At 44.4% G+C, this 17,564-nt stretch overlaps 1 protein-coding gene across 3 annotated transcripts; it reads right to left on the reverse strand.

The window, feature by feature from the left end:
- Window positions 1-529: 529 nt before the first annotated feature.
- LOC108106499 (bromodomain adjacent to zinc finger domain protein 2B) lies at window positions 530-17,076 on the reverse strand. Of its 3 annotated transcripts, none has more exons than XM_017213592.2 (17): window positions 16,583-17,076; window positions 15,421-15,603; window positions 15,116-15,361; window positions 13,989-14,479; window positions 13,305-13,927; window positions 11,996-13,244; window positions 11,663-11,935; window positions 11,092-11,448; window positions 10,963-11,028; window positions 10,852-10,896; window positions 10,379-10,420; window positions 6,319-10,305; window positions 4,871-5,394; window positions 4,150-4,608; window positions 3,419-4,064; window positions 3,234-3,355; window positions 530-3,165 (listed from the first exon to the last, which is right to left on the reverse strand). In XM_017213592.2, exons 2-17 carry the CDS (start codon window positions 15,545-15,547, stop codon window positions 3,009-3,011), a joined length of 9,414 nt encoding a protein of 3,137 aa, XP_017069081.1. In that variant the 5' UTR covers window positions 15,548-15,603; window positions 16,583-17,076; the 3' UTR covers window positions 530-3,008. The 3 variants fall into 3 exon arrangements, with proteins under 3 accessions (XP_017069081.1, XP_017069083.1, XP_017069082.1); XM_017213594.2 differs by having other exon boundaries at window positions 4,871-4,992; window positions 16,583-17,072; XM_017213593.2 differs by lacking the exon at window positions 10,852-10,896.
- Between the last annotated feature and the right edge of the window lie 488 nt (window positions 17,077-17,564).

Here is a 17,564-nt window from a genome sequence, read left to right on the forward strand (position 1 = left end):
TGCTCGCCAATCTGTCAGCAATTTAAATTTAACAAAAAGTAATGATTTATGTTGTTGCCTGATTGATTTTTAAGCCATAAATTGGTTTAAGGGGAATGAATATAAAAAGGAAATGGATCGTAAAAGATGACCGACGGCCTTTGAGAGATCTCCGACAATCTGACAGTTGCGGTGAGTTTTTGATGCGCTTTCAAAATGCAGATTGTTCCGTTTTGCTGGCCGTTTAATTTGTATGATTATGGCCCTGTCACAGCCAACGAAGCATGGCCAAAACTGCAAAACGGTAAACCCAATGGCCAGGCTCAAAAGCTTGTGGTTAGGCATGGTTACAAGATGGGGATTGGCCAGATCGGATCGGCTCAGATCAGTCAGCTGTCGATGGAGCGTGTCAGGTAAGACAGCTTCGGGGATAGCCAAAAACTGTATGTAAGGAAAGGGATATAATTTAAGTTATTATCGTTTTAACCCAATAAAAATGCAATAATTCTTTATAAGAATTTCCACATCTTTCCCATTAAAAAACATTACGTTTATGTTTTATATGATTTACTTATATTTTCCTTGTGCACAAATGTCGAAAATGCCCCACCAAAATGTATTATTTTTGTTTTTTATTTATTTATTTTTTTTGTAATTTTTTCAGTATTGTTTTTGTTGTTGTTTTTTAGCATATGTGGTTTTAGCTGGCGGCTATCCCCTCACAATCATAATATGGATGCTTGGTTATCGAGTATATCCATCGTTTAATATTTTGTTAATGAGTAAGTTACGTTCACATATGCGTAGGTTGGGTACATATAATTTTTAAAATATATATATATATATATATATATTATATATATATTTCTATATGTGTATATATATCTGTTGTATCACCACGAACACACACATAATAAATACAAATCAAGATTCCATTATGTATGCAGAGTTATTGTTAATGGCAGGGAGCTTACCAGAATTGTCCCCCCATTTTTTGCGATTATTGCAATTAGTGAAGTGACACTGTACTGTATGAATGCCAATAACATGCTCTCGTACCAGATGTAGGTAATGCTGGGGAAGGGGGGTGTTATTGAACTTGGATCTTATATGCCTTAATGGTTAGAATCTATATCTTATATACAATGTACATGCATTGGGTTCGATCTCAAAGGGGCTTTCTATTTACACACAAGCAACACACACTCTCTCTCTATCTATCTGTCTGTCTTCTATCTGGTAAACATGGATCGAAATTATATATATACTGTAATATTGAACTCTTTTAAAAACTATAATGGCTGTGCTAAAAAATACATGGTGGCTGGCTATCTGTTATTTGTTATCTGTTATCTGTGAGCTTGTAGGTAGGTAGTTCTCTGGTCTGGTGTTTATTTTCTTTCTTTTAATTATTATCGTCTGTCTTTCTTTTTGTTGCAAAAACTATTAACTTGGCCATCGCAATCGTAATACATCTCATTTCTATAATTCTGTTATCTGTTATCTGATTTCTGTTTCTGTTTCTGTTTTTCCGTTTCTGTTACAATTTCATTCAATTATTGTGCTGCACTGCAAATGAGTTTCGATTTATTCAAAAATGTAGTTCGTGTAAATATCATTGCTTTGCTAATTGTTATTCAGTGTATATATAGTAAATGTATATGTAACATTTTGTAATTATGTACTTTCCCTCCCACAAACAATTTCACCATATATATATATAGGCTGCTAATCTGTATTGCTTGCATCGGCTTGAATTTTAATTTGTTCGTTTGCGATTAACTTTCTATATACAGCTAAAACTTCAGATGCTTCGCTTGCCGCCAGATCCTAATACTGTCCTGGAGTTGCGCTTAGATCCCGCTAGGATATGTCCACCTTACTTCAACTTTACTATCTCACCTCCTTTTCGATTAGTTTTTTTTAATATAAATTTAGTTTTCAATTTGAATTTGATTTGATTTCGAGTTGTATTTGCGATTTGCCAAAAAGTTTACGTTTCAAAATACCAACTACAGTTGTGGAAAATTTACACAGAATAAATAATTTAATACATTTAATTTTTTAATTTGCTTTCCATTCCATTTACATTTACAAATCATCCTCGCACCTCCTCCTCCTTGCCTTTTGAGTATATAATTGTTCGGATCTTTGCCTGGGCAAAATCGTTAGCTCTATAGTTAATATAATATACGTTTTAAATACAGATGTCGGAGTTGTTATAAGTACAAAATACACTTTAAAACTTAAATGAGCGCTCTTCTCGTTGGTGCTTAAAAAATAATATTCTCATAAATTTAGTTTTAGAATTAAAAGTGTTTAGAAAACAAAGCGACGCAGCTGCTTTGTGCACAAAATACTGTTTCAAATCGATGGATCGATCGATCGGATCGGAAATTGGTAGACAGTTTTTTTGTACGTCTTCATTTTTGTCATTTGTCATTTGTCAGCGTTCATCATGTCCGGGCGCCTACTGTACGATGGCTTCTTATGCGATACGATCTCTAACTGCTAGTTTATGTCGGCTAATAGTTATTGTTTATACTGTTTCTGCTGCCTGTTGCTGCTTTTGCCGCCCTTGAATGCTTAAAAACTAAATACAATTTCTCACTTGCATGCTGGTTGTTCGCCTTGGCTGGTGATCTAATTTAATCAAAGCTACCTCTTTCAAAGGTCTTCGCCGACGTAGGACGTTGAATACTCTCGCGTGTTGGTTTATATATCTACTATATATAAATATATATTAATGTGTGCATGCTGCTTTTAGACTATAACTAACCATCTCATCTATCTCCCTATTTATGTACAATTTCTCTGCTTAATCTATTCTAATCTCTTGACCAAAATTGTGCTGCTTCAGTTAATGCTGTTGTCGTCTCCACGGCTCCCTCCTCCTCATGCGATGTGGCTATCAGGGTGACCATTTCAATGGGATGTGTGGCTGTGCCGGCCATGTTATTGGTGGTGCCAGTGGTCATAGTACTGTTGGTGGTAGCCATCTGAATCTGTGGCATGCCGGTGGTGCAGGATCAAGAATGCTTGTCAGTAAGTTCGCCCCAACGTGATTCGAAGAACTTGCGCATTCCGTGCCCCGCCTTGCCAACGGGTGAATCGTCTTCGTTGAACATCTCACAGTTGTCGAAGATCTGACGCACATCCACGCAGAAGTCTTCACGGGATTTGTAGCTATTTAAAGTAAATATTCATTTAGTTTAATAATGATTTAAGTTAAAGTTTAGTTTAGCTCTACTAACCTTAAATCCAGCAGTTTCTTCTTGATCGTGGACAAGTCCATGGGAGTTTTGATTATTTTTCGATATGTTGGAAACTGCTTGGTGTTTACTGGCAATAGAAATGGCCAGGAGTCCTCATGGAGCTGTTAAAATTAAGCATTATTAGATTGATGATTCTTATCAAAAGATTCATTTTCTATGCCCACCTCCATTTCCCCTAATAGGGTCTTGCAGACGGCCAGCTCCTTCATGAGCTTCTTGGTGGCATGCTTTTCCTTCTTCTCCTGCTTTAGCTTCTCCTTGGCCTCCTGTATGGCATGTATGTTGATAGGTGGTGGCGACATTTGGTTAGTTCCTGTTCCCGTTCCCACTCCAATAGCTGGTGGCGATGGCATGGTCATCAGCTGCTGATGTTGTTGGGGTGGCGACTGACAGGCGGTTACATGGAGGGCGGTGGCTGTGGGCGAGGCCTGCATGAGCAGCGGTGTCGGCGGCAGTGGTGGTGGCGGAGTGGGTGCTGGCGTCGGTGTCGGCGTTCGTGTGCGAGTGGGTGTAACAGCCCGTGGGGACATGGCGACCACGTTACCAAACTGCATCGCTGCTGTAGTAGGCACCGCTGCTGGGTTAATCAATCCGGCTGAGAAGTTACCAGCCCCAACTGGCGGATAAACTGGATAGGTGCTCGGAGGCATCACACTGCCACTGACTGGCACATCTTCTGGCAGAGCCGCTGCAGTACCATTATTTGGCGGGGGGATGAGATGCGCTTGGAAGCGACTGCTGCCGTCGATCGAGTTGTTGGCATGGTGTTGATCATCGTACGTCGTGGCTGAGGCCACCGAGTGCGCCGGACTGCAGAGAGCAGAGGCATTATAAACTGGAACCCGGACCATGTACTCCGCCGCCCCCTCAGCCGCCCGCAGGCCCCCACACTCACCTCAGAGGAGCCGCCGGCAGCGAATTCATCGACTCATCGTGCGAAGAGTTCAACGACGGCGGCTGCTGATGATGATGATGGTGGGGATCCCCGCCTGCCAATGGCATCTGCTGATGTTGCTGCTGCTGCATATGATCCATGGCCGGTGTCTTGCTGTTGTCGCTGCGTCGCTTGGCTGATCCGCCCGAATCTCTTTCCCTGTCCCTTCTTGACTTGCTGCTACTGCTCGCCGATCCACCGGCACTGCGTTTCTTGGGCGGTGGCGCACGGGAGATGCATCCATGACAGTACCACTTGCCACGCGGCACCTTCAGCAGCGGTGGTATATAACAATCGGCATGGTAGGCACGTGGACACAAGTCGCAGTAGATCATCTTCCCCACTGGCGATGGACGATGACCGCCACAAACGATGCACTTGCGTTCATTGGTGGCCTTGTTCACGCACTCGTAGCAGTACCTAAAATAAGAAGATATAGAAGAATAGGGGTTAGTTTATTGAAGATTCTAACTAGGGGCGGGGTTTAGTTCTATTTTAAGGGACAGAGAGTAACAGTGCCACAGTTTCTCAACGGTTAACGATCAACGCTTAACAAGACAACGCGGATTAATGTGTTCTTTTCTTTTGAGATCTTTTGTAATCTATGACAGTGACATGTGAGGTAATGAGGATGTTTTTTTATTTAGAGATTAGAGTAGGACTTGGTACAGCATGTACTCACCAATCGCCATCGGGAATGTTGTCCATCTTGGGTTTGAAGCAGTAGGTGTGATAGCCCTTGTCGCAGCCGTCGCATAGTAGCAACTTGTCCTCGTTTTCGCCGGACGTGCAGAACTGGCAATTCTGTAAGGAATTTGAATATTTGCTAGAGTTTGTATTGTTGGCCGAGCGTCTGCGTTTGCCGCCGCTCTTCTTCTTAGTCCGTTTGCCAAAGTCCGAGTCGGAGTCGCTAGTGTTTGGATTTGAGGATGGAGATGGGGATGTGGATAGGGATTTGGTTGGGAAAAGGGTTTTAGTTTGGCCTTGATGCAGCGAATCGTGTCCATTTTGAGCCAATGCTTTTAGGTTGATTTTAATACTCAATGGAGCTTTCTTCTCAGGCTTTTTGCTAGGTGATTCGTTCTTTTGCCCATTGGTGGTCAACTGTTGCTCCTTTTTCTTCTTCTTTTGCTGCTGTTTTTTCGATGGTGTTGCCTGCTTTTTGGCGCTGCTCTTCTTTTTGCTGGACTTGTTTTTTGTTGCATACTTTTCGGATGGCAGTTCGAAACGGTTCGTTTTAAAGGGTGGGGAAAACAGTCATGGTGGGTTGTTTTTTTGTTGTTTAAGAGGTTTAACGGTTATCGGTAAACGGTAACGGTAACGGGCAACAAAAGCATTCATGTGTATGTGTATGTAAGTGAGTTGTGGATTATGTATGTATGGATGTGTGTGTGTTTGTTTGTGTGAGTATGAAAGCGTTAAATTTGTTGTATATTTTTTTTAAGAACACCATGAAACACCACAAGCAACAAACAAGTCAAACATTCAGCAAGAGACAGTTAAGAAAGAAAAACAAAATCGAAAGGGGAAAGAAAAACAAAATTCGAATTAATTTCACAGGCATTTTCCATATTTTTTTTTTTTTTTTTTTTAGGGATGCAAAAGCATTTTCAAAACTACTTAGCTACAAATTCAAAATTAATAAATACAAATGAGATCACGGTTGCTTCTAAAAAGTGCAAAATTGTAGAGAATAGAAAGAAAACTGTCTAAGAAACAGAAACATAATAAATATTAGGTCAAGGTGAACAGTTTTAAAAACAAATTTTTAAATATTGAATATTTCAAATTCTCAAAAATGCATAAAACAAAAAAATATATGTATTCAAATTAAATACAACCGTGATCTCAACTATTTTCCCCAAATTTTTTCAACTTCTTCGTTTCAGTTGTGGTGAATACGGTTAGTGTGGTAAACTTCAGATGGTTATGCGAATGCAAATGCAAACTGTGTGTAAAAATAAGTGAGGGTGTATGTGAGTAGTGGGTGTTAGTGTGTGTGTGAGTTTGGTGCAGCCAAAACAACAATGAGATGAATGGACCACAAAAAAAGGCGGGTGCCAAGCAGGTTTTAGTTATTGTTTTTTCAAGGGGATTTCTTAAAGATTTCCAAAGCCCTCCTAGTCTTACCGCTTTCATAATGCTCTTGTCCCAGGCCACACAGGATTCCAGGACGTACAGGGCCATCGCAAGCTGGGCGGTGGTGTGGGATCGAGAGACTGCATCGCGCCACTGCACCAATCCCTTGGGTATATGCTCAATCTTCTCATCCCGATCACTGTCACAATTGCTAGCCGGTGAGGCATTTCCAGACGTGGGTTCCCCGCTGCCCGATTCACATGGTGTTACTCCTCCTCCTCCTGGTGCAGTGCCTCCCGTTGCATTGCCAGATGCAGCTGCCGCCAGAGCCATTGTGCGCTCATTGAAGGACGAGGGATTAACGCTGTTGCCAGTTCCTGATCCTTGTTGCTGCTGTTGTTGTTGTTGAGCCAATTGTTGTTGCTGCTGCTGTTGCATCTGCAGGAGATATGCTGCCGCCGAGGCGGAATTCTGCGTCTGGGTCGTGGTATGCTGGTTCTGAGCAATCACCGCCAAATGAGCATCGCCCGTCTGCGAACCCAATGGTGGCTTCAAATAGCGCCTTTCGATATTTGCCTCCAAATCGATAATCCTCTCCCGGATCATAGGGATAATGCTCACGAAATCCTCTTCGGTGACATCCTCCTGAGAGTCCAAGGTGAGTTCACTCTCTACGCGGTTGGGCAATTGCCAGTTCTTCAATTGCATAGAAGCACTGGCCACTTTGTCCTCCAGGGATTCCAGTTGTTCGATGAGGGCAAGCTCCACACGTTTCGCCACCTTAGGATTCCAATCGCCCTTCTTGTCTGGCATAAGGAATTCCTCCGGAAACTCTGCGTCCGATTTCAACTGATAATTCACACCCAATGGCTGTTCTAGTCCCAGGAAACGTTGCAAATTCTCCTGCAATTCCCGCTCCCTCAGACCGGAAGGATTCAGTGTTTTGAGCAGTTGGCGCAACTTCTGTTCATCGTCCAATTGCCACCAACCGTAGCGCTGCCTGCGAGGAACATAGACTCCATGAACTCGTTCCGGAAAACCAGAGAGCTTGACCTGCTCGAGCAGACGATGTTCATCGGGAGTCATGGAAAGTGGTAGCGGTATATCGATGGGTATATAAGTTTGCACGCTACTCAGCGACATATTGGCAATGTTGTGGTAATATGCCTGCGACAGAGCCTCATCTAAGCGCAGCTCAATCTTGGGTTTCACATCGGTTCCCTCGTTTGTCCCTCCTCCCGTATCCGGGGGCACATCAGAGCGCAAGCGAAAAAACTTGTCCTTGCCAGCCAGTTCATCAACATCCGTTTCCATTTCGGTGTCGTTCTCCTTGTCCAACTTCAGCTTGGCCTGCTCCTCATCATCTTCAGTCTCGTGGTGGCGATGAGGAGAGCCCAGACCGTTTTTTGACTCCACCTTGTGGGCTTTGAACTCCTCCACCTTGGCTACCATTTGTTTTTCATCGAGGCCACTCAGCGAGAAGATGCACTCGTGGCCCAGCTTACTGGTGTCCACCTTGCATTCGTCCATGGGAATCGAGTAGTATTGCATGTTATTAATCAGATCCCAAGGATGACCCTGCAGTTGCAGTTGAGCGGAGCAATTCTGGTTTGCAAAGGTGTTCTGCAGTTCCTGGCCAACCACACCGCCCTCCTCCGCTGGCAGTTCACTGATTAAGGGTACTTCCCGGCGGACAATGGAGAACCACTTGGGTGTATCGTCAATACTGGTGGTGGAAACTATAATGCAGTCATCCTCCTTCTTCATATCCTCCATCTTGATCACAGCCTGGCCAAAGTTCGGCTGCTGCTGCTGTTGTCCCAATCCCAAGCCAGTTTCCAACTTATCACAGTTGTCGCTTCCATTGTTGTTGTTATTGTTATTGCTGTTGTTGTTATTGTTCAGAGTAGGAGGCATCAGGATGCCTGGCATTGAGGGTATCTTGATTTCCGCCTCAAAGTCGGTCTTGGTTGATATCATCGTAGTGGGCGGCGGGCCCATTAACTCCATCTCCGACTTAACTTTAATCTCTGGCCTAGGAGGTTCTATCTTGGGCGGTGGTGGATCTGCATCATCGTCATCATCGCCAAGATCAACAATTTCCGGTTCTACCTTGTTGATTTCTGTCACATCATCATCGTCATCTTCCTCGTCTTGATGAGCATTCTGTTCACTAGTTTCCGGCTCCACATTCTGAGCTGGAACTCCGTCCTCTAGCTGTGTGACTGATTCATCCACCTCCATTGGCTGTTCGGTGGACTCCCCTTCAGCAGTTTTCTCATTCTCCATGTTTTCTTTCTCATCAGCTGGTTCCTTCTTGTCATCCATGCCCTCCAATGCCTCATTGTAACCGCAGATATCATTCTGGGCAGATTCAAGAGCTTCGATGAAGATGCCACCCGCCTTGGGTAACTTCCAATAGCGACGCCAGAAACGATCCTGTCCAAAGCATGCCGCTCTAAGCTGATTGGTGCTCTTCTCCAGTGCCTCTTTGCAGTTGAGAGAAGCTCTCACAATCTTGTCCAGCTTCTTCTGCAACTCATCGGCACTCAAGCGATTGTCTTCATCCTCTTCGACATTCGTGATCTCCGAATCCAAGTCGGAGAGATCATCGTCGATAATGCTAACATCATGGTGGTGCTCATCGTTAATGGAGTTACGTGCTCCGCTCTTCTTGGCCTGCAGCAGGGCATTCATGTCGCCACCAGTTGCAGCACTAGTCGTGGGCGTGCTGGTTCCATTAACTTGATAGGTGGGCGTGGTAATGTCTTGTTTGTTGGGCGTCAGACTGTTGTCCGTTTGGATGATGCTCTTGGCCGGGCTAACAAGGGATTCCTCTTCGACCACACCATCAACATCCATGGGTTGCTGCTGCTGTTGGGTGGGTTCCTTGGTAGTCACCTGCTGCTCATCCTTATCGTTCTCTTCGGGCTTCTCGCCATTGGTTGCCTCTCCATCTGTGCCTGCTGCCGCTGCTGCTTCCTCTGCTGCCGCGGCCTTGGCTTCCTCCTCCGCTTTGAGACGTTCTGCATCCAGCTTCTGCTGCGCCATCAACGCCTGCATCGCAGCCTCGCGCTCTGCTTGTGCTCGTTCATAGGCCTCAATTCGTGCCTTGCGCATATGAAGTGCCTTGTACTTGCGCACCTTCATGTCCGTCATGTACTTCTCTTTACGCATCTGGGCGCAGGTCTCGAGACTGCCATCAATCTGACGGAGCACCGCCTTGTTCATCAGCAGATCATTGCAAAGGTGGGCCAACATTTGAGCCTTACGGGTGGGATTCAATGCCACGAAGGGACGATCCTTTAGCGATTGTGATAACTTCCAGGTGTCGTTCTCGTGGAGGAGCTTATAGTACTCCTGGTTCTTGACCGAGTGTGAATGAGTGGCGGAATCGGTATCTACTTGATGATGATCGGGCACTCGTCTCTCCCGCTCGCGATCCACAGTGATGCCATGCATTTGACGCACTTCACCTGTGGCGGTGGCATACAGATAGATCCTCAAGATCTCCGAAACATTCGAGTTGGTGATATCCGCGTTACGAAGTGATTGTCCCAGCAAAGTGGTGTGTCTACCGGGATTGGGAACACCTGGATCCTCAATGGCACAAACCAATAGATGCGTCATTACCGACAGCAACTCCTCTTCAGCATCAGCACTGCTATCGCTGATTAAAGCGTCATGCAGATTCTGCAGTGAGGGCAGTGATTCCATATCAAAGCCTAGAGTCTCTCCGAAATTGTGCAGGAATTCAAAGACCATCAGCAGATCAGCCATTGCCTGGCCGGGTAGACGGTTGCCCGCAATCCTATCCAGCTCTGGGATCACCAACTCCTGTGGCAGTTCAGAGTCCTCGTTGGGCCGCCTTATTAACTGCAGTATCTCTGCATCTCGTTTTCGCTCTGCCATGCGACGCTCACGGAGAAGTAGACGATCCAGCACCAACTGGTGCTTCTTCTTTTCACGATCCTCGAATTTACGACGCAGCTCTAACATCCTTATCAGGCTCATGTGCTGACGACGACGCTCTCGTTCCTTTTTAAAAAAAAAATTATGTTGTTACATTTATTTTGTTTAATTTCTGTGGATTTTACTTAAAGAAACTTACCATTTCGGCAGCCAACAGCATTTCTTTTTGCTTTTGTAGTTCCTAAGATAGGTAGATAAAACGAATAGGTTAGTGTTTATAAACTTAAAAGTTTAAGCTGATATTGAGATGGCAATGATGGGCATTAATGACTCTCAAAAAATTATAGATAAAGAAGCATTGGGATAACAAAGATCGGACCAAATTTAGAACGAAATGAAAACCAAGAAACCAAACTAAAGAATTAAGCCGAATTTATAAACAAAACTCAATTTAGACAAAGAATTTAGAATATATCAACCCAAAATTTATAATCTTATATCAGCATATTAAGTTAAAATAAGTTAAATAGGCACCAAGGGACTTTTTAATAATAAAGAAAGCTTTTGCCAAATCACAAATGTTACTAAGGACAATTTGGAAAACAGAATTGAAAATCTTATTCCGAAAGGATAAGGCTTTAAGGACAAGGCAGAAGGTAAGGCATTTTATACCTGTTCCTTAGCTAAAATGGCCTCCTGACGACGCTTTTCTTTCTCCTATTGCAAAACAAAACAAACCAATTATGCTTTGATGATGGAAAGGCAGAGATTAACTAAACTGACCTGTTGCTTCTTAAGCAATTCCTCCTGCTTAAGGCGATCTAACTCCTCCTGACGCTTCTTGCGCTCCTAAAAATATGTTTTCGCATATAAGAAGATTTTCTTCACAACTCTTATAATTTAAAAAGTTACCTCAATGGCCTGCTGATTCTTGAGCTCCTTGTCTTTACGTTGCTGCTCCAACTTGGAGTTCTTCTCTTGGCGTGCCTTCTCCTTATTTCTAGCCAACTCCTCCTTTTGCAACTTCTTGGCATCTCGCATAGCCTGCTGTTGCTTAGCGATCTCAATGCGCTGTTCCACATTGAGTGTCTGGCGAGTGAAGACTTTTAGGTCTTCTAGACGCTTGGCCACATCCTCGTCCGTCATCCGTATGTACTCGCCATCGTTGGCATATGGTGGTGGTGCGGGTTGCAGGAATGAACCAACAATGGCTCGTGCGGAGAAACTAAAGTTCTCACGACTCAGATTCGATGGCTGCTGCTCCAGGATCTGTGGAGAGTTCAAGAAGTTAGTTGGATTCGTAAAGAGTGAATGAATCGTGTGCACTGTTGCCAATTTATAAATTTCTTTAAATAAAGAAAAATATTTAACAAATTATCTTAAATACTCCAATTGTTTATATTTTTTGGTGATTTTATATCTCATCAAGTTGTGTTTCAGGAGTAGATTTAAAATATTCAAAAAAGTCGCCCTACAAACTCACAGCAAAAACCTGTCCGTTGCTCTTCAGTGGTGTCGTGCTGCCTGGTGCATAATATGTGACCTCGCCACGGATCTGTCCTTGCTTGGTCAGTCCACGGATCACGGTTTCTCGTTTCCAACCCAATTCCAGTGGTACTCTTAGCTCCGCCACATTCAAAATATTTGCATCCTCACTTTCCGACTCGGAAAGTCCACTTTCAGCCGCTACGCTCTCAGAATCCGTAGAGGTCTCCATATGGGCATTGGCCTCGCTCAGTGCCAGACGGATTTTCTCCTGGAGTAGAGAAAAATATAGATTTATAAAGTATTCAACATTATTATTAAAATAACTTACAATATCAGCACCCTGTTGGAGAAGTTGCTGTGTGGCCAACATGGGTTTTAGGCCCACAGCTCGAGATTGAGCCAACAATGACGCCACCGTGTTCTTCTTCGGTTTGGACACACCACGTCCTAGGTTACGGGGTCTGCCCTCTTTGTAGGACGACGATCCTCCACCGGAACCAGAACCCGATCCACCAGAGGCTCCCGTGCCGGCACCTGCCGGAGCTGGGGATGTTCCTCCGCTGCCCGAAATGGAACCACCAGGCATGCCTCCAGTTCCTCCCAAAGCAGCTGTAATAGAGCTTAAGCTCTGCAGACTATTCCCGCTCTGGCCAGTGGCAACCGCCTGATAGTCTCCAGCTAAACCGCCCAACGCTGCACTGGAAGAGGAGGATGCCCCTCCAACGGGAGTTGTCGAGCTACTGTTGCTCTTATCCGAGGGTTTCATGGAAAGATTAAGTGGCGCATCAAAGTCATCGATGGTGATGGGATTGGAGGCTGAGCCCACGGCTCCGCTGGGTGTCAAGGCATTGGCGTTGGCATTAGACTTTAGGCTGAGATTCACACCTCCGGATGTGGGTGCCAGATCGGTGGTTAGGTCATGCACCTCTTTTCCCTTACTTGAGAGATTATATGCCCCATTGGAAGTGATTGTTGGTGGCAGTTTGATTACCTCCACGCGATCACTGGAGCTCTGGTTAAGCAGGTTGCTCCCTGCTGAGGAGGAACTGGTACTGGTTGTGGCTGCCGTCGAAGAACTGGCCTTGCTCACACTTAACTGATCAAGAGGATTACCACTCATACCGGGCAGACCGACCAATCCAGCCATTCCCGGAATCCCTGCTGCTCCCAGCATCCCGTGGAGTTGCTGTTGTGCTTGGTGTTGCTGCTGGGCCTGTTGATGTTGCTGTTGGGCAGCCGCAGCCATTGCCGCGTACTCCATTTCGAGTCTAGCCCGCTTCGCGGGACTGAGACCTGGAAATGCAAGCAGAGAGGAAATGGCATTTGTGGTGCTATCGAGCTCTTTTTGTGCTTGTGCTTGTGCTTGTTGCTGTTGTTGGAGTAGGTGTTGTTCTGCTTGGTGTTGTTGTTTCTGTTGTTGTTGTGTGGTTTGCTGTTCTGTTTCGGAAATTGTCTTTTTGCGACCGCGCGAGGTAGTACCAGGTATCTTGGGTCCCACAATCGAGGACGTGTACTTGATTATCTCCGTGTCCGGTGGTAAACGAACTCCCAGCAGAGACGGATGCTCACTGCCAGTCCTATAAATAAATTAAATAGTTAGAAATCGTAAAATTAACTATAGTTTAATCTTCAATTACCCCATCATGTAATCCTTGGCGCTGGACTTGCTGCCCGATCCCGACGTGGAACTATTGCCGCCCATTTGCTGCTGCTGGGAGGAGTGATGTGGCGAAGAGGTGACCGTGGCGGAGGGCGATACTCCTGTGCTGGCCGCAAAAGCATTCATGGCCGCCTGCATACTCTGCTGCGGCGTCATTCCCAACGCTCCAAACTGCGACAACGAGTTGAGGGCATTTAATGAGGGATTGTTCTTGTCACGATCTTTGCCGGATGATGAAGACGAAGAGCCTAGTCCTGCATGTGGCGACATCAGTGGATTGCTGTTAGCAAGACTGGGATGCATTCCTCCTAGTGAAGAATTGCTAGCGCTCACGCTGGTCGAAGCTTTGCTACTGGACATCAACCCACCGCCGCTTCCCATTCCCAATCCATGGCCGTGCATCGAAGAGGATGATGAGCTGCCTCCACCGGACTTTTTGCCTGAAGAACTGCTTGATCCTGAACCGGAAGCAGCAGCTGCCACGGCCTGCATGGCCAGCAGCTCCTTGTGAAGGGTCACCGGATCGTAGGCAGAGCCCGGATTGCTTGCCATGCTGCTGCTCGTCATAGTCGAGGGTTTTCCATAGGCGCTAGCCGTGCTCTGAGGGTTTCATTAAAAGAATGTAGAAATTTAAATTGTATATTTCAATTGCAAATCTCACCTTGTAGCTCCCATGACCTCCACTATTGGTGGATATAGAACCACTGCCCGTGCTCACTGACGGAATGCTGGTACCCGGAACTCCTACTCCGAATCCATGCATACTGGCAAGCGCTGCGGCTGGATTATTAGCCGCTGCTGCTGCTGCCGCCGCAGCTGCCGCATTTAGACTATTAGCCAGGCTCTGCTGTTGTTGTTGTTGCTGCTGGGCAGCACGCTTCTCTTTCCGCGACTTGTTCGATTTGCTGCCCGAGGAACTGGATGATGATCCACCGCCTCCATTACCACTTCCACCGTTTCCACCACCTCCACCTTGGCCAAGTACACCTGCTCCTCCGCCTCCAGCACCCGCACCTCCAGCGCCACCGCCCATCCCCATACCGGCTGGTCCAAAGGCAGCTGCTAGATCGGGATGTGGGAAGGGCGAGAGGCCCGATGCCTGCAGGCGACTGAAGTAATCCTGGGCTGCTAACTGAGCCATGGACCACCAGCCTGTAAGTCGATTAAAAAGTGAGTTAAATAGAGGAAAAAATAGGTAGAAAAACCTATTACAAGTTCTATAAACTTTTAAATTAAATTTTGAATTGGAGACAAACAAATTTGTTTAGTGTGACTACCTAGAAGATATTAATTACTTTATTATCAAAATTTCAGAAGTTTAAAGCGCTCTATAAATGCTTATAAGGCAATACGAATTTGGTAAAGCAATCAATCTAGTCAATATTTTAATTCAACGAATATACAAAATTACGCTAAAATATTTGTGCTTGTCCATTTTTCACTGACCAGCTCAGGGATAAGCCTTTTGGTCAGTGTAAAGCTAATAGCAAACTACTAAATGCAATGCTCTTGGAGTATTTTCTTCAAATGCTTTGTACGAGATAAGCAAGACATTTGCTGTTTTACTCCATATTACAGAAATTACTCTTTAGATAAAAAACTCTTTGCAGCAAACGGGAATCGAACTCTCGTGGTTTTCTTTTTTTATGGTGATTCATGGGGCGACTTCGCCGACGTTCGCTTTAACGCTCTGCGCCAGAGGCAGTCGCTAATTGCGTGCCGACCACAAATTTCGTCTTGGGTAGCGCAATACTAAAATACGGAGAAATGTGCCGACATTTTACTCACTTGCTGGATGCAAACCGGCCAAACTGGCGGCCTGGGAAGCGGCCACTGCCATCGTGTTCTGGTGATGATGGGCACCCGCCGCCGCAGCCGCTGCCGCAGCCATTGAATAACGGTCATTGGCAGAAGCGCCTCCGGCTTGTGGCAATAAACCCAATCCGGCAGCAGCGGCAGCATTGAACTGCGAGTTGAACAACGGATTGGAGGCCGCTGCAGCCGCCGCTCCAGTGGGATCACGTCCCCAGTAAGCTAAAAGTTATAGTATGTGAAGATCATAATTTAGCAATTTCAAAGAGTAAGTTAATTACCAAATAGGGAAGCTGCATCTAGGAGGCCGGTGGGATCATGCGGCCCCCCGGCTCCAGCACCCCCTCCCGCATTCGAGTTTTTGTTTGAGTTTTTGCCATCGCTGCCATCGCCGGCATTTTTGTTCATGTTCAAAATCCCCTAGTTCTTAGGACCAACTATTGTGCGTAACATGCGTTTAGAGTCTGAAAAAAGGAGAAAAATCTTAATTAATTGAAAGTTAATCAAAAATACTATAAACTTGTATAAATTAGCTTAAACTTTCTTTCTCTTTTCAAATATATTTATTATTATTATTTTCTAATATATCCGACGATAAAAAAAATATAGAAAAAGGACGATTTTTTTTTTATTCAACACCTTATTAAGCAAGATTAAAAACATCACAATTTCCCATATTAAGAAAAAAAAAATAGAAACAAAAAGTATCTGATCTATAATCAAAACACTTGCAATCCCTAAGATCCAATAATTCATCAATCGGGTTCGATTTTCAACTTCATTTGCTCTTCGCTGATACTCCACTCTCTGTGTTGGCAATGCCGCAACGCTTGGGCGAAACTCGAGCACAAAGCGAAATCGGCCGAAATATGAAAAGCAAAACAAAACTAAAAAAACTACACGCCACCGAGAGAGACAAACACACGCACAAAACGGAAGCAGAATTTGCTCTCTGTTCACCACTACACCTGCACTATATCGACAGAGCGGCAACGGCAACGGCGAATTTGACGCGCAGTCAAATCGACGGCGAATACAAAATTTACGCACAAGATTGCATTTTGTTAAACAATAAAACGAGAAAAAAATCTCCCTCGCGAAGAAAACTTGAACTTTACAAGTCATGCGCAACATTTACCATTGCCGCAAATAAAAGAAAAAAGAAGGAAAGAATAAAAAAAAAAGCCAAGACACCCACACACACGCAAAGGCAGACTGCAGGCGGCGACGAAGAAAACCGATGCATACACAAGACGAAATAAAAGAGAAAAATTCCGTTCACAACATTTTGCACTTTTTAAGTAGGGTTTTTTTGTTGTATCACTTTATCACAAATTCATTCATGAAATCTGTAAAATTCTCTCTTCTTTTTTTCGCTTTATAGAGATTTAACAGACAAACTGTCTGCTGTATTTGACTGCTAAATGGCTTTGTTTTTATTACTTGCGCTGCGACAGCAGTTAACGGCATTTGTTTACACTGGCTATTGCATTTTGTGCGATTAAAATGTACAATTAACAAAAATATTTACAAGCGCCGCTCGGCGACGCGTCCGTCTGTGTTTGTGATTTCGCGGCGAATGAGCGTGTGGAGAGTGCGGAGAGCAGAAGAACCGCAAGCGGCGACGACGGTGGACCGTGTGGAAACGAAACGCAAAAGGAAGAGCGAGGGCGGGAGAGTATGGAAAGAGAGGTAGAATGGGCCGCCTTTCAATTGTTGTTGCCACGCACCGTGGTTGATAATTGCACTTTTCTTTTTGTCATTACTTATTATTATTATTAGTTTTAGCTGTATTAATCACTTTAATGAGACAACGTTTAGTCCGCTAAGGTGAAGCTCACTGTGTCCCGCTAATAACTGTAATTGCGCACTTTTTTTCCTGCTTTCTTTCGGTTTTATTTTATATTTTTTGTGTTGTCACGCATCGGCAGGCGACAGATGTGCGCTCTTATCAGGGGAGGGGGGCCGGCAGTAAAAGAGAGAGAAAGAGAGAACGTTAGAGAGAAGGGGGAGTCTGCGAAAGAGCGTTGGCAATTTATAACAAGCAAGAAATAAAACAAACGGACAGAGTAACTGGGTACAGTGAAACTTGATTGAGTGTATAAGACAGAAAACTAGTTTTACACGATTACAAAAATTTAGTGAATTATTTTAATATTAAAACTGTTTAAGGTTAGACTATAACTAACTAAATAAATATGTTTTGTTTTTATTTTTCAAACATTATTTAACATAAAATCAGCAGAAGCAGTACTGTAGGATCTAAATATTTTTTTAATATCCATATTTATTGTATTTCATCTGTGACTTTCTTTAGTGTCACCTATTTAGTCACTTTATTTGCTTTTTTAAAGTTACTTAAAATTGGTTTTAGCGGAAGTAGCACTGTAAAACTTTGCCTTTTGTCTTCTTCTTCAACTTGGGC

This window comes from Drosophila eugracilis, unplaced genomic scaffold (genome assembly GCF_018153835.1).
Source record: "Drosophila eugracilis isolate 14026-0451.02 unplaced genomic scaffold, ASM1815383v1 contig_90, whole genome shotgun sequence".
Lineage (NCBI taxonomy): Eukaryota > Metazoa > Arthropoda > Insecta > Diptera > Drosophilidae > Drosophila > Drosophila eugracilis.